This window comes from Anarhichas minor, unplaced genomic scaffold (assembly GCF_050575085.1).
Source record: "Anarhichas minor isolate MPS153535 unplaced genomic scaffold, ASM5057508v1 ptg000058l, whole genome shotgun sequence".
Classification (NCBI taxonomy): Eukaryota; Metazoa; Chordata; class Actinopteri; order Perciformes; family Anarhichadidae; genus Anarhichas; species Anarhichas minor.
The window spans coordinates 2,657,501-2,679,653 of NW_027466504.1; the positions used below are offsets into that span (position 1 = coordinate 2,657,501).

General features: G+C 40.0%; 3 protein-coding genes across 5 annotated transcripts in view; all 3 read right to left on the reverse strand.

Moving 5' to 3' along the window:
• The window catches only part of cep68 (centrosomal protein 68), a 30,782-nt gene extending 23,512 nt beyond the window's left edge, over positions 1 to 7,270 (reverse strand). For 2 of the 3 annotated variants that reach the window (XM_076077429.1, XM_076077428.1), the window contains exons 1-3: positions 7,135 to 7,270; positions 1,507 to 1,600; positions 1,098 to 1,400 (exon numbers count right to left, since the gene is read on the reverse strand). In XM_076077429.1, coding sequence (XP_075933544.1) covers positions 1,098 to 1,367 — 270 coding nt within the window. In that variant the 5' untranslated portion in view covers positions 1,368 to 1,400; positions 1,507 to 1,600; positions 7,135 to 7,270. The remainder of the gene's footprint in view (positions 1 to 1,097; positions 1,401 to 1,506; positions 1,601 to 7,134) is intronic. The other variant, XM_076077430.1, reaches the window with a different exon arrangement.
• Positions 7,271 to 7,940: 670 nt separating this feature from the next.
• On the reverse strand, positions 7,941 to 11,287 carry sdhaf4 (succinate dehydrogenase complex assembly factor 4). Its single transcript, XM_076077141.1, has 3 exons — positions 11,114 to 11,287; positions 10,661 to 10,774; positions 7,941 to 8,792 (listed from the first exon to the last, which is right to left on the reverse strand). Exons 1-3 carry the CDS (start codon positions 11,190 to 11,192, stop codon positions 8,683 to 8,685), a joined length of 303 nt encoding a protein of 100 aa, XP_075933256.1. The 5' UTR covers positions 11,193 to 11,287; the 3' UTR covers positions 7,941 to 8,682.
• A 5,084-nt stretch (positions 11,288 to 16,371) lies between these two features.
• On the reverse strand, positions 16,372 to 21,776 carry tlx1 (T cell leukemia homeobox 1). Its single transcript, XM_076077208.1, has 3 exons — positions 20,985 to 21,776; positions 18,960 to 19,197; positions 16,372 to 16,582 (listed from the first exon to the last, which is right to left on the reverse strand). The coding sequence occupies exons 1-3, from the start codon at positions 21,454 to 21,456 to the stop codon at positions 16,372 to 16,374; spliced, it is 921 nt and encodes a 306-aa protein (XP_075933323.1). The 5' UTR covers positions 21,457 to 21,776.
• Positions 21,777 to 22,153: the final 377 nt, after the last annotated feature.

A 22,153-nucleotide genomic window follows, 5' to 3' on the forward strand; every position in this document is an offset into this window, starting at 1 on the left:
ACATATTGGCAATTTTACAATTTATTCATTTAACAAACAGTCAGGAGCCTCAGTAGTGTGTGGAAGAACCATACACAGCCACAACAGCCTAGCACCTCCTCCTCATGCTGGTCACCAGCCTGCTCACACACTGCTGTGGGATGGCATTCCACTCCTCAAGCAAGATTTGTCGCAAGTCAGCCAACGTGGTTGTGTTGGTCACTCTGGCACGAACAGTACGCCCAAGCTGATCCCACAAGTGTTTAATTGGGTTGAGGTCAGGACCATTCCATCCTCTCTACTCCCAAATTCTGGAGGTAGTCTCTGATAAACCCTGCTCTGTGGGGGTGAGCGTTGTCATCTTAGAGACTTAGAGAATGGAGTTCAGTCCCAGACTGTGGAGAAATGGGATTGCCACTGGTTGCAGAATCTCATCTCGATATCTCTCTGCATTGAGATTGCCTCTAATGAAGACAAGCCTCGTTTTTCCAGTGATGGAGATGCCGCCCCACACCATCACACTGCCTCCACAAAAGGTGTTACTCTATCGGTGCAGCAATCAGCATAGCGTTCTCCCCGTCTTCTCCACACTTTGACCCTACGATCCAACTTCCTTAGGCAGAATTTCGACTCATCGCTGAACATAACGTTCCTCCACATGTTCAGGCAGAGAAGATTTGGTAAATTTTTCATGGGCGCAACCCACATACTCAGCTGTGCTGCTCATCCCAGAAATGCATGATCCTCACAAATCGGGCACCATTTAAAAGGTAAATATACAGGCTTTCCAACGGTATACAATTTATTGCCATGAAGCATTGTTACAATAGAAATAATCTACCAAACACTAATTTCAGAACTTTTTGTTAGATGTTTAGGTTTTATTTTTCTTGTTAATTTCTGACTTTATAAACTTGGAGAACGTTCACATTTTTCTATTAAATTTCTTTCGAAAATGTACCACTTCAATCTCAGAGAATATCCAAGTTTTTTCTCGTAAATCTCTTACTTTATAATCTCAGAGAATAAATAAAGGTTTTTTCACAAATATTACACCCCTCCACTTTTAAAGAAAAGAGAAATCAATAAAATATAATGAGTAAATAAATCCTCCTCACCTTCTCTGTGTGCATCTGTTGATGTGTCTTCTTTAAGATAGATGCGTGTTGTTCTGCAGAGAACAAAGGCTTTCTCGTTACGTACTGTCTGCCGGTCAGATACCTGGACGTGGGAGCCATAGTGACACTTTTGTGCAATTCTCCTCCGTCCCTCACTCTCTCCGTCTCGCCTCTTCCCCCGTCTTTGGTAGTCGGACTTGGCCATCTCCTGCCAGGTTTAAACTCTGTGAGAGGCATCTTCCACCTCGGGCTGTGTGCCTTGGCTTCCATCGGACAAAGTAAAATGTAGAAAGGTCCTGTCAACTAAAGGGAATAGAACAATTCCGTAACTTTCAGAACAGAAAGGTACAAATGTTCTGCTTTGCATCATTGAAACGTTATTTAATTTGTTTTGGTTTCATTCGTGCACCTTGAAGGAACTGCAAGCTTGTGGCGCAGTTTTTTATCTGGCGTCTTCTCAAGAACAACCGTCATGTTGCTGAGTTGAGGCACACACAGGAGAACTGTAATGGAACGGGGAACAAGCGCAGTACATAAAGATGAGAAACGTTAATTTTATGGCCACTTGGGGGCACCAGAGCAGGCTGAAAACACAACATGACATATTATCTCCATATAAAGTTGGAAAACAGTTGCCTATTTACAGACTGAAGTTCTGCACAGGTCTAAAAGCGCACACACACACACCCGGCCCATATCTGTGTCTTTAAAGTGACAATCTCAACAATTTAAATAATTGTCTTTGTTCGCTGAAGGAGGTAACATGATGCAATTGAGCCTATGGCCCACTGATATTGCAATATGTATATATTTGCAGTGTTTCGAACTGTGGCAACATTCTGGGGGAAAAAAATGCAATTTTTTGTTATTTTTCCATGTTATACACACACATAATGGAACAATGGACAAAATCTAAAATTCTTAAATATGATTGATTTATGTATAAGGCTTTGCGTAGGATTGCTCCACCGCCTCTAAATTAATTCACAGAGGGCCGCCCGTGGCATTGGCACCAAGGCACCACGAGAGGGGACTGTGAAGCTTTGTTTATACTCGTGCTTAGAGACAAAGCGTGAGCCTCCACAGACGGCGCGCAACCTCCAAGCATGAACGGAGGCGTTTATGCTGTCTGCGCCGCATTAGTCTCTAAAATACCAGAGGGCGTACAAACAAAATGAACCGTGAAGAATCAAAAAGACAACGAGTTAAACCCAGAGATATGCCCATACTGTAGGTGTAACCGGTAAAAAGCCATAAATCAACCTCTACAATGCCAAGCAGGGAATGTAATTAACTGTAAAGTCATAACTCACATTCATGGACTACTTTATTACCTTTGCACAAACTCTGTGAATACATTAGTATTTAGTATTAAAAAGTATAAAAATAATTATAAAGAAACAAACAAATATCCTGTAAACAATTTGATTTAGCTGCAAAATATAAACTCAAATTAAGATTTTAAGACCTCCTGTTGCTAAAGCTTTTAAAAGTGAATAGGCCTTCTTTGTATAATTCCTAGAAATGTAAATAGTGCTTTTATCAGTGAACTATTTGTGACAGTCACGTGATCGCGCGGCAAGTTACAAAACTTCTGAAGTGCACGACCAAAGCACTGCGACGGCTTGGAGCCTACGTGCCCCACGCGCCAGCCGTGATCACGTCATTTTCTAGCGCTCGTGCCTCGCCGCCGGCTTCACTACGCCGAGTATAAACTAAGTTTGAGGTGGCACATATACGCAGCACATTTAGACAAACTGTGCTGTCAGTAAAAGGGAGTAAATACTGGAATGGGCTACTGGGTACTTTTGAGACCCATCTCAAACAAGTGCTTAAGGCAAACCAGAACTGTAATTGCTTTTATCTTAACTTGTAGCACAATGTATTTTTCCTGTTTACTTGTGTATTGCATATTTGGTATTTTAGAATTATATATATCCTCAGTGGTAGAGCAGGGGGGGCCTTCAATCAGAGGTTCTATCCCCGGCTGCGCTAGTCCATGTCGATGTGTGAGCAAGACACTTATCCCAAAATTGATCCCGCAAGCTGTGCCTGCTGTGTATGAATGTGTATAAATGAACCTTGAATGGTAGCCCCTGCCATCAGGGTAGGAACAGGTGTGAATGGTGACATGTAGCGTTAAAGCACTTTGAGTAAAAGACTAGAAAAGCGCTATACAAGTACAGTCCATCGACCATATATATTGTTTTGTCAGCTATATTGTCTCTGTTTTTGTTACCTGCCTAGCACTTTTTGATAACTTCGGCACATTTACATCTTGCATTTTTATACTGTGCTCTGTCCCTTATCAAATCAAACTAAAATCTGAAAAATAGCATGTTAGTAGCTAATTTAATTTCTCATTCAATTTTATTTTTTACTCAAATAGAAATTTGAAATCAACCAGAACCAAAATCTTAATAAGGATTGTCAATTTAAGACCCAGGGAACAAATTATTTGGTTTCAGCTGCTCAAATATCTGGCTCTAAAGCAGCTAAATGCTCCTCTATTGTTACTAATGTAAAATGTGCTGCTTAGTGTGTATCATATCAATAACGCACTCCTTGTAAACATTGGTTATGGATAAACACATATCTGAGAGGAGAGCACGCACACACACACACACACACACACACACACACACACACACACACACACACACACACACACACACACACACACACACACACACACACACACACACACACACACACACACACACACACACACACACACACACACACAGTTGCTTAGAGAGTGAAATGTCTCTACCTGTTGCTGTGAGATCACTAAGCAGCCGGATCCAGGCAGTGAAATGATACGCTCGCTCCTCACCTGACCGATCTCATTAAGACTGCATGCTCAGACCTGCCCACACTCACTGCACCAACGAGGAAGAGTGACTGTCCGTCCACAGTGGTGGAGCAGCAAGAGCCACGGACCATCACATCGAGAACTCAAGAGACTATGGTTCACGCTAGTAATGTTTTGTAGAAAAAGGTGCTGGCTCAGCTGTCCAAATTAGTGCTGATATGATACCAAAATGTTTCTGTTTTCCATACATTACTGCAGAACATCAGAAACAGGACTTAATAGAAGATTTAGCTAATTATTGAATTAATTCATTAAACCATAAAAAATACAAAAATTACTAAGAATTTAAAATTCGACTCCATCAGCATTCTTTTACAGGTTTGTCAAATGAAACACCCACTCAGGTGTCAGCAAAAAGCTAATCAAGAGGTTTGTGAATAGTGTAAAAGCCAACGCTATAGCTGTGCTGAATTCGGAAATAACTTAAAGGGTTAGTTTGGATTTCTGTGGAGTATGTGTTCTGCAAGGTAAAATGATTGTTTCTGTTAATGGATTCTGGTGGCCTTTAAGAGAGTGATACAACGGCTTCCGCCAGAAGGGGCTGTCTGATGGCGAGGTAAAGCAGCTGAGGACGGGAGCAGCAGAAAAATTAATATAAGCCACCTAAAAAAACATTCTGTCAGTTTAAGCGTACGCTATATTTAGAATATTTTCACCGCTTTACCTTGCTGTCAGACTGCCCTTATAGACGGGGAACTAAGGCCCTTATTTTGCTCTCTGCAAAGCTGCAGACTGCATTGACAAAAACAGTAATGGTCCCTTCGTAAAATAGCATTTTGACATTAAAAATAGTACTTCGACCAAAATTTGAATGTTTGGACATGTTTACATAAGGATCACCAGATGGAAGTTACAAAATTATATAAAAAGCTACAAAAAATAAATATAATTAAAAATATATGAATTGGAAAATAAAATGAACATGATCTCATACACTAATGTGCAACGGAGCGCACTGACACCACGTTGTTATGAGACTTTTGTCGACATTAAAACGAGCATGAACTCAATTTGTATTCTAAAATCATGTCACTGATGCTTTGTGTGTGCCTCACAGGGGTTGTGAAAGATGGCATGCTGGGTTGGGTAGTCTGCCATGTTTATCACACAAGTCCCGGCAAGAATTTAGGACTTCATGGTCGCCCTAATCCGACACAGTGACCGATCTCAAAAGACAAAGATACAGTTCATGTGATCGGATTTAAATCAGGAGATCTAATCAAAAACAAGAATAGTAATCTGAATCTACTCACAACAGCGCAACAGACACATATGGGTCGGAGCAAAAAAAACATTGATGTTCAAATACAACTACAAAATGCATTTCCTGCTGAAAATGCGTTGGAATGCTGAAAGCTGAAATGAATCGCAAAAACATTACTGAAAATACAGAAATGGGAGACTACCTGTCTGAGTTCAGTTTGTTAAATAAAAGAATGTTGGAAATAATTTCCTTTAATTCTTTTAATTCAACAAGCATTTTTTTGTATTAGCACGTACCGAAAAGCAACAGAAAGGCAGACGCTTAAATACCTGGTTATTTATCGCAAATAACATCGTTATGGTGGTATTTAATGTTATCGTATGTTTTTGCTCATATCGTGCAGCCTGAATTTGAAGTTTATACGACTGACGTTTTGCCATGGGAAATTATGAAAGCAAAACAAAAGCCCCATGGATTAACTGTATTTAAACATTAAGCTCAAAATTAGGCTTTTTTGTTGAAATAATTAATGCTCTTACTAATACTGCGACAACTACTACTGCTAATATTTTTAGTATTACTACTACTACTACTGCTACTACTACAACTTTTGCTGTTGCTACTATTATTACTGCTACTGCTATTACTGCTACCATCAATATTATTACTAACAATAATAATAAATAAATAATAACCGTAGCTGTGGCGTCATAATGAGGTGTTTCAGCTGCAGGACAGCAGTGAAGGCCCAGGTATAAAATGCACGGCCAGCCACTGGGATATAGTGACCGTTTGAGCAAATAAGATGAAAAGTTATTTTCATAAAAGTTACCAACTGCAGCTTTAAAATGATGCTGAGGTCACCTTCTTTCAGGGGGATATATACTGTAGCCATTACAGTATTCATACTTAGTTCCTATAGTTAGTACCAGATTACAAACTGTCTTACATGGATTAATAAATGAATCCATTTATTTTATTAATAAAACCCTAACACATTATTACAGACCTGAAAAAGTGTTTTATTTCCCCAACATGAAGGTCTAAATAGTGTCCTTTAAATACTCCAGTCTAAAAGTACTGGAACTATGAGTTGCTTTGACCGCAAATTGCCAGAGAAAGATATAAAGTTAGATACATATCGGATATCCTCGCAACAGCAAATGTATCCATTCCAAGAAAATAACAGGCAACCAGAAGCACATTACCCATGATGCCCCAAACACTGTACATCTCATTAGATATTCGTTTATGTTTGAGCCTCACACTTAATAATATGTCAAACACAGGGGACAGTGGTCGGAGAGACCATGGCAACAAAGCAGTTACACCAAACACAAGTGACCTACACAAAGCGAGGAGCCCTTGTAGTCCTTCAGAGCCGACAGTGTAACGTTGACAAAAACTCGTTTATTTGGAATAGCGAGTGGGCACTCGGAAAGCGCCGATACTAACCCGCTCCTGAATGTAACGGGTTCCCTCTCGACCCCACGCTACACCCCCTTACACCAAAAGTTTCACGCAAATGTGCCCAGTATTTGTTAAGCAAGTCTGCTGAAAAACGAACCAAACCGAAAACATAACCAGCAGCAACGATATGCATCCTTATCGTTGCAAGGATTGAAAAAAATTGTGCAACACCTATTAAAAACTTACTGACAAAAGTCTTGTAATTGGATGGGTGTTTGCTTATCAACAAACGCTCATAACCAATGGAATCAAACTTTAGCCCTTTCATTATTCTATGGAATCTTCTCTTAAATTCGGTATCCCTTTGATGCACCAAGCCGAGCTTCCTTTTCATAAAATCTCTAAGTGTTTGACACTTGGAATTGTCAGACCAATCATATTAACGTTTGATACTTGACGAAAACCCATGCAGGCTGACTGACAACCCGCTCAAGCAGCAGCTACAGCCCTGCTTCGGTGTCAGAACAATACAAATGGCGGGTACTTACAACATTTAACACCGTTAGCTTAGCTAGGAGCGTCCGATTGTTGAAGCTTCACAGCCGCTTTGTTGCTGAAGCCTTACCCCGCCCCTTCCTCGTCCTTCGTGCTGCCTTCATGTGCTTTTCCTCCAACTCCGTCTTGTCAGGCATTTATGTCATGACTTTTGTATTCTTGAGATTTAGTTACACCCGACACGTACTCTACATGTTACATTTGCTACACGTGACCCTTCTTTATTAGAAAGACGAGTGTTAGAACCGAGCGGCAAGCACATTTAGCATGTATGACAGGGACCGTACGAAGAGACTCGTGCTTTTTCTTCGCATTGAAACCCTGACTGCATAAGCGCGCCATTCATACAACTTGTATTGCTTTGCGGGGTGAAAATACACAGAATTACAATATTGCTGATAGCATTTGAAGGCAACACAAATCCAATTTCAAACAGCAGCAGGCGGATGTGGCTCTATGCTGCTGTTTAGCGGACAAAATAAGAAGTGCATATACATCTTCATATATTGCAGCCCCCCCCCCCCAACAATTGTTAAAACACAATTTCTGAAACTAAGGCCCCCTACACACACAAAAAACAAGAACATATATGCAAAACACTAACTATCTTACATCTCTTGCACATCTCAAAACTATATAAACTCATAAATGTGGAATATTTGCGTCACAACTCACACACACTAAATAAATAGCTCTTGCCACACGCCACCTGCACACTGATGTGCAAAGTATAAAAAGCTATTATCTAGAGTAATTTTCATTTGTAGCATACTGTAAATATAGACTATGAACACAAATGGAAAAGGAAGAACAGAAATATTTGTTTATTGTCAATACTCATTACAGTATCAGACACAAGCTCTGATTTCTAAGCGATCCAATTGGTTACAGGTGATTTCCCAGGTGCATTCTGGGTGCAGTTCATTGGTAATTATGTGACGGTATTTCATTAGGGGTGTTTAGCGAACAACACACACACACACAGGCCTTTAGTTTTGAATGTGTCAAATTTAGATAACCGAGTGTAGTTATTTGCTAAATAAAAGAGATAATGCGCTTATGGTTTAGCATACCACTGCTACAGGAGTTAAATGTTTCAATGATTGTTCGACAAGTACAAGTTGTTTTGTGTCTTGGCAATGGCAAAAACAAACCTGTAACTTATTAATAAAAGGATTTGTGTCTTTGAAAGTATTAGTATTCTGGAAAAAAACAAACAGATGTCTGGTTTTAACTTATTGTTGTATTTGATACATTCCTTTGGTAACCTCACATGGTCAAACACAATCAATGTGCAAAACATGTCTTGGAGCTTCAAATGTTTGTCATTTTTAAAATAATTTAAACATTGCCAGGATCTACTTCGTTAAGATGTCCATTAGTCTGCTGACAGTTCTACGTGTTCCCTGTTAGTATTAATACAGTCACAATCAGAAACAGTTCAAACCTCATTCTCACCTGATCTTACACTTGAGTGAACAGGCGACGGTTTAAAATATACATCTCCATAACATAGGTATGATGTTTTTATGTGTGCGGAACTAGAAGTCGACGCAGCGGCCCTTCCTCTCCCAGTCTCCATACCGGGTGGGCTCTGGTCCCCGAGGACCCCCCTTCTCCTTGGTTGCGGGGTTCACGTCATCGGGGAACTCTGGAGAACGACAAGAGAACGGTTCAGCTTGAAAATATGCTGCTTTAGTGAGGATGATTTTCCTCCCACAACTGCTTACGCAAACTACAGCATCTAAAACAGTTTCAACCAGATATGAACATTAGAAGTATCACGAGGGGATTTATTTGTTTTAGCTTGGTGTACCTAAATAACTGGCAACTGAGTGTATTTACTGTAAAAATAATCAGTTTGTGTTTATCTATGGGACAATGTGAACCTTGTGTGTATATAATGAGGCATTATGATCAGATTCTTCATAAACACATGCAGGCAAATACACATTTTATTACATTTACACCAGTGGTGGGCACAGCTTGTTTTAAGTCGAGCTTTTATCCAATCATATTTTGCCCCTATGCTGTGTCTAAGTAAAAAAAATCTGCCCAGAGGCCTTCAGCATTACAATTACCCTTCGCAGTTTAAGTAAATGAGGACGATATTGTTGATTGTCATCGTCTTCAACCAATCAGATTTTTAGTTTGACATGTTGGGCGTATTCTTTGACATGCCAGAGCTTCTAGCTGGCCTACAAGTATGTCAGCGTTAACGTGCTGCTTAATTGGTCAGTGGGCTAGCGTGACTGTTGTGAAGCTAGCTAGCAGAACTTTGTAGTAGTAAGAGTTAAAGTTTAAAGATATGTAATAAGTTTTTACTTGACATTACATTTTTGGCATGTTTGGCGGTGACAATCCCAATATCTGCTGCCTCTGTCGAGCGGACATTTTCAGCCCTCAAACGCATTAAAACGTATCCAAGAAATACAACTGGGGAGGCTCGACTGTCATCAGTCCATCAGTGCCATGAATCGAGAAGGACCTCTTGCTGGAACTGAAACAATGTACTGTACAACTGTGGCAGTAAACTCTTTGTAATCAAAGAAAGGAGGATGGACTTTGTCTTTAAATAGTGAACAGCAGCTTTGGTAAGTGTATTTTTTTTTTAAACATCTGCAGTAGCGTTACTACTGTGTTCATTCTTTTGTTAATTGTGTCATTTTTATGATATGGTTAATATTGTTCTCTCTGATGTGAATAATATTTGAATGGCCCGTGCCCTTGAGTGTGTGGCGGAATGCATGTTTTAGCATCAGTTTTGCTGGAATGTGCAGAGGCCTGTTGAATCGCGTTATTTGGGTTTTATGTTATTCTACCTGCTTTGTTGTCATATAAATATATGTGACTGGTTCTTGTCATTGTGTTAATTACATTGATTTTGACTATATGCATTGCCCGTTAATGACGCAGCATCCCGTCATGCTGGCGTCATAATGAGGTTATTAGGAGGTGGTTCAACTGTAGTAGGACAGCACTGAAGGCCCAGGTTATAAAATACACGGCCCGCCACTGATTACACTGATATGGGATTCAAGGTCCACTAACAACAACTGATCTGTCTGTCGTGGCCGATGCCAGCAGGCTAACCAACATTATTTTATTGAAATGTGAATTGGACAATACACTTTTAGTTTGACACATTTAGTTTCCCCATTGTCAATACAACCTTTAACAAGCTGTAATTTGTAAGAAATGCCAGTTTTAGTAACATTCTTCATGATGTTTTTGTCTATTAAACAGGCAGCAATGAGATAAATAGAGGAATTCCATGATTGTGTCCATTCACAGTAAAAGAAGAACTGCAGCGGTTGCTTATCATTACTTAACACACTTAATCTCAATCATTGGAATTGTTTTTATTTATTTATTGGAAGAAAATACAAATCCCACAGAAATACTGTTTATTTGTTCTCGCCCTTTTACAATTTGTTTTGTTTGATATTCTCTGTTTTTTGGGTCTTAGTTTTAGCCTTAATTAAAAAGACAGAAAAGTTCCCCCTTCTTGGTTCTCACTTTGCAGAGCAGCTTGGCTCGCCCCCTCGGGGCCGTCAAACCGACCCTGCGGAGTTTTCGCTTTCTTCAGCGGCTCCTTGTCCTTCACTGCTCCGCTAGCTGCACGGGAAAAACCTGCTCGAGACACACGGGAGACCACACGGATGGCGGGGATTTCAGAATAAAAGATGGCTCAGTAGTCGGCAGCCAGCGGCACAACGTAGGAACAGTGCCCCCGGTAAAAGACTAACACTATGGCCCAGCTATGATATGCCCTTTGCTAACGTTACTTTGATGAATATCCATGTTTAGCATTATGGCACAACATTAACCATTAGGTAGTCATTCTGTAACACGCTGTAGGGCGTATAAAACACGAACATGTTAAAACAGCAGGTTTGTAAATGTAACTAGCGTTTGACTCACAAGAAAAGAGGCTACATTAGCTAATAGCACGCACACACACACACTGACCTGTAAAGACGGACTCGGTAAATAAACTCTTGGACAGTACAAGTTTGCTGGCCGGAGCACATAATCGCAGAAGAGACATGTCTGCAGAGACCTTTCTTTCTGCTGTCCTCCTCGGACGCTTACACAACTAGCGCTATGTTGTTGTCGTTGTGTGTCGCGCTCAATGTCATCATCACCTAGCGACGGAAAATGTCGACAAGGCAGTGGATGTAATGTATATTCGACGCCAGTAGGTGGAGATAAATCCCTAAATACAGTGTAAAAATATCGGTCCCATTGTTATGATGTTTTATATTTTTTAAAGCTTTACTGACTGAACTTCAGTAGACATAGCTTCATATATAGAAACTCTGCATGTACTTATATTATAATACGTGATTTGGAGGAATGAAAAAAGACATTTATGGTTTCACACCAAACCTGATTGATGACTTGGATCAGTTTATCAATATCCAAATGGTAGCCTTATTCAGATATTCAATATATGGCTTCCAGGTCTTGGCAAAGGATTTAGCCCACTTGGGTCTGTATGTGCAAATCTAATCCCTCCAAGTTTGTTTGATGTGATTTAGGATCTGCTTGAGCTTACTATTTAGTGAGGGGGGAAAAGTGTGTTTCCACTTAAATAAAATGAGTTTACTCGCTAATAAAGTTACAAATTCCAGAACACGGTGTGCTGCAGGTGTGCACCCAACTCTGGTTGCAAAAAGAAGTCAGATTGTATAGAAGTTAATGAGAAAATTACCCTACTCACTGGATTTATTACCTCAGTAAAAATTGTAAAAATAAGTTTATCAACCAATAGCTTCAAGACTTCTTCAATACTGCATGATGTTTAGTAAAGTATGGTCCCATTTAGTGCAAAATAGACCATAAAGCAGAGTGTGTTTTAGGGCGTGCTTACTGTGATTGACAGGGTGTCAATGCTACCAGAGCCGTATATATGCCGTCTCTATCACAGTGTCACTCTTCCAGTCAATATATGGTCACTGTCATTCTCTGGTTGCAAAATCCAAGATGGCGATGGCCAAAATGCCTAACTCGAGGCTTCAAAATGGCAGTCCAAAAACCAATGGGTGACGTCACGACGACTACGTCCACTTCTTACATAAGGTACACATGTATAAATATATATTACATGCAACAGCATCCTGGTTGCATGTAGTACAGCTACAGCTTTCTACAGTTTCGGGTTTCTCATAAACAGGATAAGGGCTTATCCTGATTTCTGAAAACGGGATATAGTGTTTATGTATAAACATATAAACAGGATAGTCCAAAAAACAATCATGAACAGTTTGTCATGTTCATGTAAACACACTGTGTCAAATACTGAGAGGGAAAGAACTATAACAAAAAATATGTACCATGCAGAGTGGTATATATTTTTCTCAAGTTGCTTCATCTTTATCAGCTCTGGTGAGTGACCACTTTTTCTCCCCAGGGTGAAACCATGTGTGTGTGTGTGAGAGGAATTCCAGGAGGTTTCAGCCTAGCTCAACTCCAGTGGCTTAGTCCAGATATTTCTGAGTGGATGATGAAATTCTCCTTTGAATTCCTCTTCAACCTTTTAGAAAGCAGTCCTGGAGAATGTCACGTCACACACTACACACACACACACACACACACACACACTGCCAAACAGCTGGCTCAGCATGCACTGCCAACTCCAATACACACCTAAAAAGTGTTTGGGCAAAAAACAAGTTTCTATATTTTTTTCATCAGAGAATGTTTATAGATATGCATCAAAATGTAACGAGTAAGAAAGCAACAAAGGAAAACATTGTTGTGTACAGCATTCATCCTCCTGAATTTTTTTTGGAAAGAAAAGGGAAACGGAAACCGTTGTCACATTCAAAACTGAAACATCCCCCCCCCCCACACACACACACTCCTTATATATCTGGGAGCTGACTCTCCTGCAGAATGACCTGTTTCTTGTCATCTTTCCTCACCAGTGCTTTTGCACTTCAAAATGCCACTTTTTCAGCCATCCACAGCCACAGACCAGTTTGTGATGAATGGGATGGTTAGATTACTTGAAAAAGTTGGATTCACGTTCACATTCACATCGTATGGGAATTTCCGAACATATGAGCAGCATTTGTAAAATGAGCCAAAAAATCTGAGTTGGTTCACATCAACACATCAACATTAGAGACGCATTAGAAGCATGTCACAGCCCAGGAGATATTGTGTATTGTACATTTCTGAAAACCATGGACACATTGAATGTGGACGCTTGTGCATTCGGTCAGAGCAAGTGATGTAGTATATCGAGTGGCGGAAAGTTACATGGTATAATAATGAGTATAACAAGCGAGAAACTCTAATGAGTGGTGGTGGTGGTGGATGGGTCAAACAAACAGGACGTTTTACTCCTCCACTGTTTGTGTGAAACCAAAATAAAATGTTGACTTTACGCCTGTTACGTAACATTTCATGAGAAAGTCTGCTAAGGTGGTTATTAATTTACACTTGTTATGTTGTTACGTCACATTTTTGCGTCATGTTGTGTCACGTTACGCTGTTACCTGTTACGTTACCATTATAACACAAACCATGACAGTAGTTTTGTTGCCTAAACCTAGCCAATCGTTTCACAACGTTACCCACGTGCCATTGTGTGGTTTTGTAAGCATGATACAAGGCTGACATGAAACGTATTTATGGTTTTGAAACATCCACATTCAATGTATCTCTTGGTTTCCAGAAAATGCCAATTATGATATGATGGTACAATACAGAATTATATTGCAGATCATAATAAAAAGCAGAGTTGATGGTGGTGGATTTCAATTAACGGGATAATCGTGAATTTCCTCACACTTAAATACAGGAATTATCACATAAGAAAGAACAGACTCACACAATGTTACTGTTTAATTATCCTTTATTAATGCAGGAGGACCTTTATTTGACATAGTTTGTTCTTAACTAAAGAGCAACATGATCTCATCTCAACTCATATTTCTCTGGTTCGTGCAGTTAACGTTGTGCACGTGGTTAATGTTGTGAAAACGGTGGCGTTGGGTTTAGGCAACAAAACCACTTAGGGTTAGAAAAAAAACATGATATGGCTTAAAATAATACGATTGCAACGTAAGCTCGGTATGTAGAATATTGTGCAACTCGGGCGTTTCATCACATGAACATAATGTCATGTGACATAATGTGGGCAGTAAAAATCACTCAGCTTTGGGTTTCACATGGGACACGAACAGAGGTCTCTTGAGTGAAAGTCCTGGATTTGGTTGTCACACCCACCCTTAGAGGACTTCTCACACTTAACACTACGTCAGTTCCTCTGAGCATCTAATAGTGAGGCAGGCGAGTTTACACTATTCAGTTGAAAGCCTGGTATGTATCATACAGACTCTAAAGGGTCTCGTATGAGGGTATTAAAACACTGCGGGCCACTGACCGAGCATCGATATTTGACACCCTGGGAGTGAGACTAGGTTATTAACAATGGTTTTCACAAAAAAAAATGATTTGTCTGTGGTACAATACAATTATTTGTTATTTTAACAAAATATATACTAAAGTGATTCCGGTATGTTTTAGTGCTATTTTAGGAGTTTTAAAGGGACTGTGTGTATGATTTGGCGCCACCAACGGTGAGGTTGTGAGTGGCCGAAAAACGCAAATGGCCCCAACTACAGCCGATGTTTGGTTTGTCCGTTCTGGGCTATACTGTAGAAACACGGCGGACTCCGTGAAGAGGACCAGCTCCGTATATGTAGATATAAACGGCTCATTCTAAGGTAACGAAAACACCATTCTTATGTGAAATCATTATTATATTCCATTCCTGACAATAAATCCCTAAATGCTACAGACTGTTCCTTTAAGCATGTTTTGATGATTATCGGCATAATAATTTGTTGTTGCAGGTTTTCTTATCAAGCCAGTCATTATTGTACTTTACTGCTGCATACTTCCACGTTTCTAAATAAAGTTGTAAAATGTGGGAACCTGCAGTCAACCAGCCTTGGTGTTGTCTGTTTATATTGGTTTTGCGTCCCGGTGTTTCTCACCAATGGCTGTTTTACTCTGTTGTTTTCTAAATATGAACACAAAGCTGCCTTGTGTTGCAACTTCAAGACTGGACACATCTTGCTTATTGTCATTATTGTAAGATATGTATAATGTGTCATGTTTATAGTTGTGTTTTGTGCCAGATGATCAAAAACATAGGAAAACATCAGTAAGTGAAAAACTAACAGTGAAAACAAGGAACAATTTTTTCGCCTTTAGGTTTACTCAAGAGTGACTATATGCGGCATGGAAATAAGCATTTGATAAAAAATGTATTTTCCAAAAAAATCTAAGTAACATATGGCTGAAAATGCTAGATAGACTTTGAATGTAGGGAGAACTAAATTAATTTCAGTGTCTAAAATATATTATTGTCATCAGTATGAATGCAATCGTTTGAAGCATACACGCACACGCACACACCACTGGTCTTTGTTTGTGTTTAGTCTCAGCTCACAGGTCTGAGATTTGCTTCCACACAACATAGGAAAATACAGTTTGTAAAAAAATAGGAATGTGAAATGTATTCAACTGTGGTCAAATGTGTCTTTTAATATGATTTGTATTTTAATCTGAAGCTTGTGGCCCATTTCTCCCTAAATTATTAAAAAAGAGTCAAATAGATGGATATCCTGGTCCATTGCTGTAAATCATCTCATGGAGTTCCTTCTTGCATTTCTGATAGATTGTGTTTGAATTCATATACAAAGGTGCTAAAAACAAGTGCTGTTATTTTGCAGTTAAGTAAAAAAAAGGACATAAACATGGCGGATAAACACAGACTGACGCTGATGTACACAAATATGAAAATATGCTGTTTATGAAACATCAAGTCCCTTATAGGTCAACTATGATACAACAACTCACTGATGCCAGTCTGTCCTGGTCCTCTCGGGGCCTTTTTTTGTTGCACTTTTATGGAGTACTGTATATTGTTCATCACGATGACTCCGAAATATTTCCAAAAAATGTCAGTCTACAGGGCTAAAGACCTCTTATGGGATCCAGATCAGACTGTGGACCTTAGATGGGTGGTGCTGATGGACCCCGTCTGAAGCTGTTGCTGAAGCTGTTGTTAGCTGCAGCACCAGTGTATGTGTGATAAGAGCAGAAAGATAACCCGAAAGCCAAGATCGGGTCTCCACTGCGCGGGGGCACCTCAGCGGGCCCCGCGGCGCGTGTCTCTGCCGCATACCGGCGGATGACGTGCAGCTCTACTCGCAAGCCGACACGCTACTGATCTTACCGGTGTTCTCAGACCACGGCTGCAGGTTCTGCAAGGCAAACAGCGAGCTGTTCTGCAGGCACAGCGGGTCCGGGGTCAGCGGCTGGTTGATGGTCTTCTGAAAAGTCTCCTGCTGCAGCTGCATGAGGATCCGGTTGGCCTGCTGCCGCTCCGCCTCGCGCTCCTCCGCAGTCTGCCGCCTGCGAACAGCGACAGGGAAACACCGCGGAGCCGTTCACACACCGGACCGACACAAGCCGAATATAATGTATATTAATCCGAATATTATAACAACCTCATAGCCTATATAGTGGACTCACTGTTATCTCTGTAGGCCTAGTGTTCTCATGTTATGGTTAATTAACTAACCGATTATCCGATTAGTTTATTTCAGTTTGACGGTGCAGTGCACAGAATGAATGATTTTCATAGTCCGTGAATTTAGTTATTACAATTTCCATAGCATTATCATTGTCATCGAAAATAAAAAATATCAAAAGACAGGCGTCGTTTGTTTCGAAATCAAAACTGTAAAAATTCGACATTTCATAATGTGCGAAGAGACAAAACTGTATGAATGGGTACCATTTGCTGTATATTCCCTTAAAAGGCAAACCTGCGGCCATTTTTTTTGTTAAATAGTCAATAGCAATCTACAACAAAATGATAAACTATAAAAACTACGAGTAAAATACGAAAAAAAAGAATAATTTCTTCACTTCTTTGATTCTTGTTTGTCATATGCAATGATGATTGCTAGGTATGTTGATGTTGCTAATTTCAAGTCTCCAACTGATCATGTGACATGACAATACGATGGTGTGTGTGTGTGTGTGTGTGTGTGTGCGTGTGTGCGTGTGTAGGGTCCGTCATAATAGCGTGCACTGCAGGGGCAGGATCTTGCACACCGCTGCAAGTGGATATCAGTTCAAGAGAACAGAGGATAAATACTGTAATATTTTCAAAATCAGTCACTCCATCTCTCATAATTCTTAGAAAGTAAATAAATCAAAAAACAGACATCTGTTTGTTAACATTTTCCTAGATTCTTATTGAGTGCCCTGGGTATGTTTATGTGCACAAAAGAAGAAAAGTAAAATTGCAGTCTTTTTAAGAAGACTCGTTTATACCTTTTACTATACCAGAATGTCATTTTGCACTTCAACATTTGTTTTATTGAATATGCTGAATCCATTTAGGATTATAAGGGGAGACACTGCAGGTAAACAAATAATTAAATAATAGATATCGCCATTAGACTTCCCCAGGTGATTATTTACATTGAGACAAGTATTTCTTGTTTTACAGGTCTTCTGGAAATGTAAGATTGAATATGCAAATTAGGTATTAACTTTGAATAGGTATTATTATTAAATGTGTGCGGATTTTAGTACGTTTAGTACGACATATGAACAAACTCCTCTGTGAAAACCTTCAGAATATTGATAGGAATGAATAGGGAACGTTTTGGTAGAGTATGAGCGAAAAGGTATTTGGAGAAAACAGCCTTGAAAGATATGTATTGTAAAAATGAATACAGGTGAATGGGCTAAAAACTAATAGATATCACTATGAAACTTCCACAGTTGATTACCTACATAAAGGCAATTATTTTTTTGTATGCTATCAGACATTTTATATTTAAATATGCAAATGAGGCAGTGTTTGGTAACTTTTGGTGGATTTAGGGGAAATGTACAGACACAAAGTAGTAAAATAAACACCTAAATGTGTATTTTGGATGTTTTCTTTCCATTAGTCTGAAAGAAGACATGTAATGAAAGATAAATAACCCTGAATCTCAAAATTGACAAGAGCATGAAAAACACATTTTATTGTTTTACTAACCAGCACATTCCTTTTTGACGAATGATTTGCAGGAAATAAGAGTTAAGTGAGCAATTTGTCTTCCTTTTTTAAAAACCAGCACTGTGTTTTCTTTCTGCCTCTCAGAAACGTGTGGAGCTATTTGAGCCTTTATTGCTCTAACTGACATTGTATTTACTCCATTTTATTGTGTGTGTGGACCAGTCTCTTCCTAACATTCAGCAAATGTCCATTTGAAGAATTCTATACAGTCAGAGTTCAGACCATTGTTGCATATACAGCTAGCTAAAACTCATGCAGTCTACAACACTCCTGCAATAAATCAGGTGTTTCTAGTATTTTGTCCACCACATTTATATCAACCAGGGTGGACTAAATAACAGAAAGTTTAAAATGAACATAAGAAGCCTCATGAATGAGGAGTAATTGAAGGGATGTTTCATTAGACTGCATTAGCTTTAGCTAATTAAGTGGCAGCTAAGTGAATATTTGTTTATTTGCTGTTTTAAGACTGTGTGTGAAAGTGCATTGAACTGTAAGGGCACAAATCAGAAATCAGAAAACCACATTGGTGGGAAGTAAGCGTACGATGAAAACAGTCTGAACAGGGACTAAAGGGACCTCCTGGAGCCCCGTTAAAACGAGAGGGCCCCTTATAGGAGCCAACCGGGCCTCCAGAATGCAGAGCCTCTTTAGGCATCTGCTCAGTATAGAATGCATTGGTAAAAGCTTTAAAAAAACAAACCTCACCTCCATTTGGTGCGTCTGTTTTGGAACCAGGTTTTGACCTGGGCGTCGGTCATCTTCAGGGCTTTGGCGAGGGCGGCCCTCTCTGCCGAAGCCAGGTACTTCTGCCGGTGGAAGCGCTTCTCCAGCTCGCAGATCTGCAGCCGCGTAAAGGACGTCCGGGGCTTCTTCTTCTTCGGGGGCGTCCTGTTTTGGTAGGGGTGACCTACGCGACGCGTCACAGTGAGGGGTGAGAGGGATACTAGGCGGGATGGGAGGACGGGGACGAGAAAGGAGAGAACGGGACAAGTCAGGACGGGGAGGATGGCGCAGGAGAGGATAGTGCAAGTCAGGTCAAATCAGGACAGTACAAGTCAGGACAGGACAGCACAGGGCAGTACAAGTCAGGACAGGAGGACAGAAACGGACAATACAAGTCAGGACAGTATAAGTCCAGACAGCACAGCACAGGACAGGAAAGGACAGTACAATTCAGGACAGAAGACAGGGAAGGAAAGGTAAGGTTAGTCAGGTAGTGTCAGGACAGTAAAAGTCAGGAAAGGACAGTAGAGAACAGGACAGTATAAGACAGAACAGAACAGGGAAGGAAATGACAGGAGGACAGGACAGGTGAGGGCAGTATAGTCAGAACAGGACAAGACAGGACAGGTCAAAGCATGGTATTTAGGTCAACCAGACAGAAAATGAGTGAGAGAGCGCTGACAGACCTTGTGTTAAATAGTGTTTACAGCACAGCCATGTCCTGTAATTTAATTTACAACGGTTTCTGTTTTAAAATTCAATTTTATATTTTTTTTAAATTACCATAAAACCTTTGTGTGTTTTTTTCATTGTATTCTATTATTTAGGCTTATTTCTTATATTATAACATTATTTATTAAATCCATAACCGAAAAACTTCAACAGAACTTGTGTTTATATATGTATATATATTTAACCCACGGCATAGGTCTGATCAAAGTGGAGAACCTGTTTTCTGCATACAGGCAAATGTTTTATGAAATAATTGATCACAATAATTTATTACTTTGATTATTACTACGTCAACACAAGCCAGTCAAGTCAGAAAGGGCTTACATTTGACACTGTATCAGTTTAAGCTTTCAAAGTAATAAAGAGACAGATTTCACAGCACACTGTCTCCAGAACATTATTTACACACACACAAAATACCACGTGTCAAATAACACCCTGAAAGAATACTGGCAGTCTATACATTAAATTAGTAATAATACTAATATTCAAGATAGAGTTCAGTCTACAATATCTTACAGTGATACTGTAGTACTGCTGACAAGGAACAAGTGTTCCCTCACTCATTAAATCCTATCAAACTCATTTATTATCATACATTTTAATGACTTTAAACATAACCGATTTCAGTAAAATTATAAACATAATAGCAGTTTGGTTTATGTTGAGTTTCTTAATATAACGGTTGTTTCTTTTTTGTACTGAAAAGCAATAAATAAAGCAGCAATAAACAATACAAGTTAACTATGGAGAAAACAACAACTTAGGAAATAACCTTTTCACGTTTTTTTCCAACTTATTATTTTTAAGTTAAGAAAAACCAAACAATTATGCAACGTGACACGGGCTCCCTTAGATTTCCAATTGATGTAGAACATGTGTGAGTCTTCATCGACCTCAAATAAATGACTGACTTATATTGAGTCATTAATCACTGATTCACTAACACGCAAGCAAATTGAGATACACACATAATTTATTATGGGCTATAATTTAATTATAATAGGTCATTAGTAATATCGGCTTTGCTAAAGAACATTTACAACAAAAGGCTGCAGCTGCAGTTGTATTTTCTAAACATATTGTTTTGTATTTTAAATAATCCTATATATAACATTATACAGTAGGTATATATTTTTAATTTGATATATTTTAATTTTATTTTTTATATCGTATTGTATTGTATTTTTTAATTTATTGGACTGACTTTGACACATGTCATATTATACTATGTTATGTGTAGGCCTATGTAGGCCTATTACATTATATGGCTACCTGTGAACCGGTCTTTGGTGTAACGCCGGTTGCTCTCCATCCAGGGGAACGTGAGCGCGTTCAGGTTGTTGATGTTCCCGCTCACCGGCAGCCCAGAGGAGTTTCCGCAGTTTAGAGGCCGGTGCGCGGGGACCCGGATGACCCCGGCGGAGCTAACGTTAGTCCCGTTCGCATTCACGCCTATGTTCATGTGATAAGCTCCCCCGAGGGAGGCCATCCCGCACGAGCTGCCGGTGCCATTGTATCCGGCGTTGCCGTATGTGTAGCCGCCGCCACCGCCGCTTCCGCCGCTGTTCACTCCGTTGCTTGCGCCGCAGTTGTAGGCCCCATGTCCGTAGTCCGGCTCGTGCATCCTCGCGCCCAGCATGCAGCTCTGCTCCACGTTGCTGAGGATCTGGTCAATTCCGAAGCTGATGGGCTCTACGTGCGTGTGCTGCTGCAGATGCGCCCCCAGTATCCCTATGTGGTCCATGGCCTTCCGCGAGCCCCTCCAGCTCCGGCGCGAGGAACAGAGTTCGCTCCACGCGCCGCTCCCCTGGACTCTTTTACGTATACTGGGCTCCTTCCGCTCGAGCTCCGGTCGTTATCTGTAGGCTGAGTGTGGGCGCACGTGTGTACGTCCGTCTGTGTGTGTGAAGGCACGAGAACCGAGGCTGGACTGTTTTCCCCCTGCCCCCCCCCCTTCTTCTACCGCGCGAGGACATCAATCACAGTGCCAAATAGACAGCGCGAGATTAAGACCCAATTTTAGGGCCGGAAACTCGATTGGCTAAAGACTGTGTGAGCTCTACGGAGGCTTTAAGGCACACTTCACAAAACAGTGTTTAACAGCTGGACAAGATCAACAACACAATGGACAAGCATGCTTCACACTTATGTTTTTATTTTTTATTTTATAACCGTGCTCCTAATGATTGCAGCAACACGCTGCACAGTGTTTCCATTCATGATTCCCTACAATAATAATAATTCATAAATAGAAAATAAAAGGAAATAAAATAAAATAAATAAAGATAAAAAAGTAAAGATGAAAATAAAAATCTAAATGAATAAATAAATAAAAATGAAATAAGATATCGCTCTTATAAGGCAGGAGGGTACACAGAGCTGAAGGGCCCGTTGTCTTGTAGTCAGTCCATTAATTTAGCTCATTGGAAAGCCTCCAAACG

Coding starts and splice junctions, on each gene's coding strand:
- sdhaf4 (XM_076077141.1), bottom strand. CDS start 11,192: ATGTCTCTTCTGCGATTATGTGCTCCGGCCAGCAAACTTGTACTGTCC. Junction 10,775..11,113: donor TACCGAGTCCGTCTTTACAG/GTCAGTGTGTGT, acceptor TGTCTCGAGCAG/GTTTTTCCCGTGCAGCTAGC. Junction 8,793..10,660: donor GAGCCAAGCTGCTCTGCAAA/GTGAGAACCAAG, acceptor GTCGTTCTCCAG/AGTTCCCCGATGACGTGAAC.
- tlx1 (XM_076077208.1), bottom strand. CDS start 21,456: ATGGACCACATAGGGATACTGGGGGCGCATCTGCAGCAGCACACGCAC. Junction 19,198..20,984: donor CACCAAAGACCGGTTCACAG/GTAGCCATATAA, acceptor CATCCCGCCTAG/TATCCCTCTCACCCCTCACT. Junction 16,583..18,959: donor AACAGACGCACCAAATGGAG/GTGAGGTTTGTT, acceptor CGCTGTTCGCAG/GCGGCAGACTGCGGAGGAGC.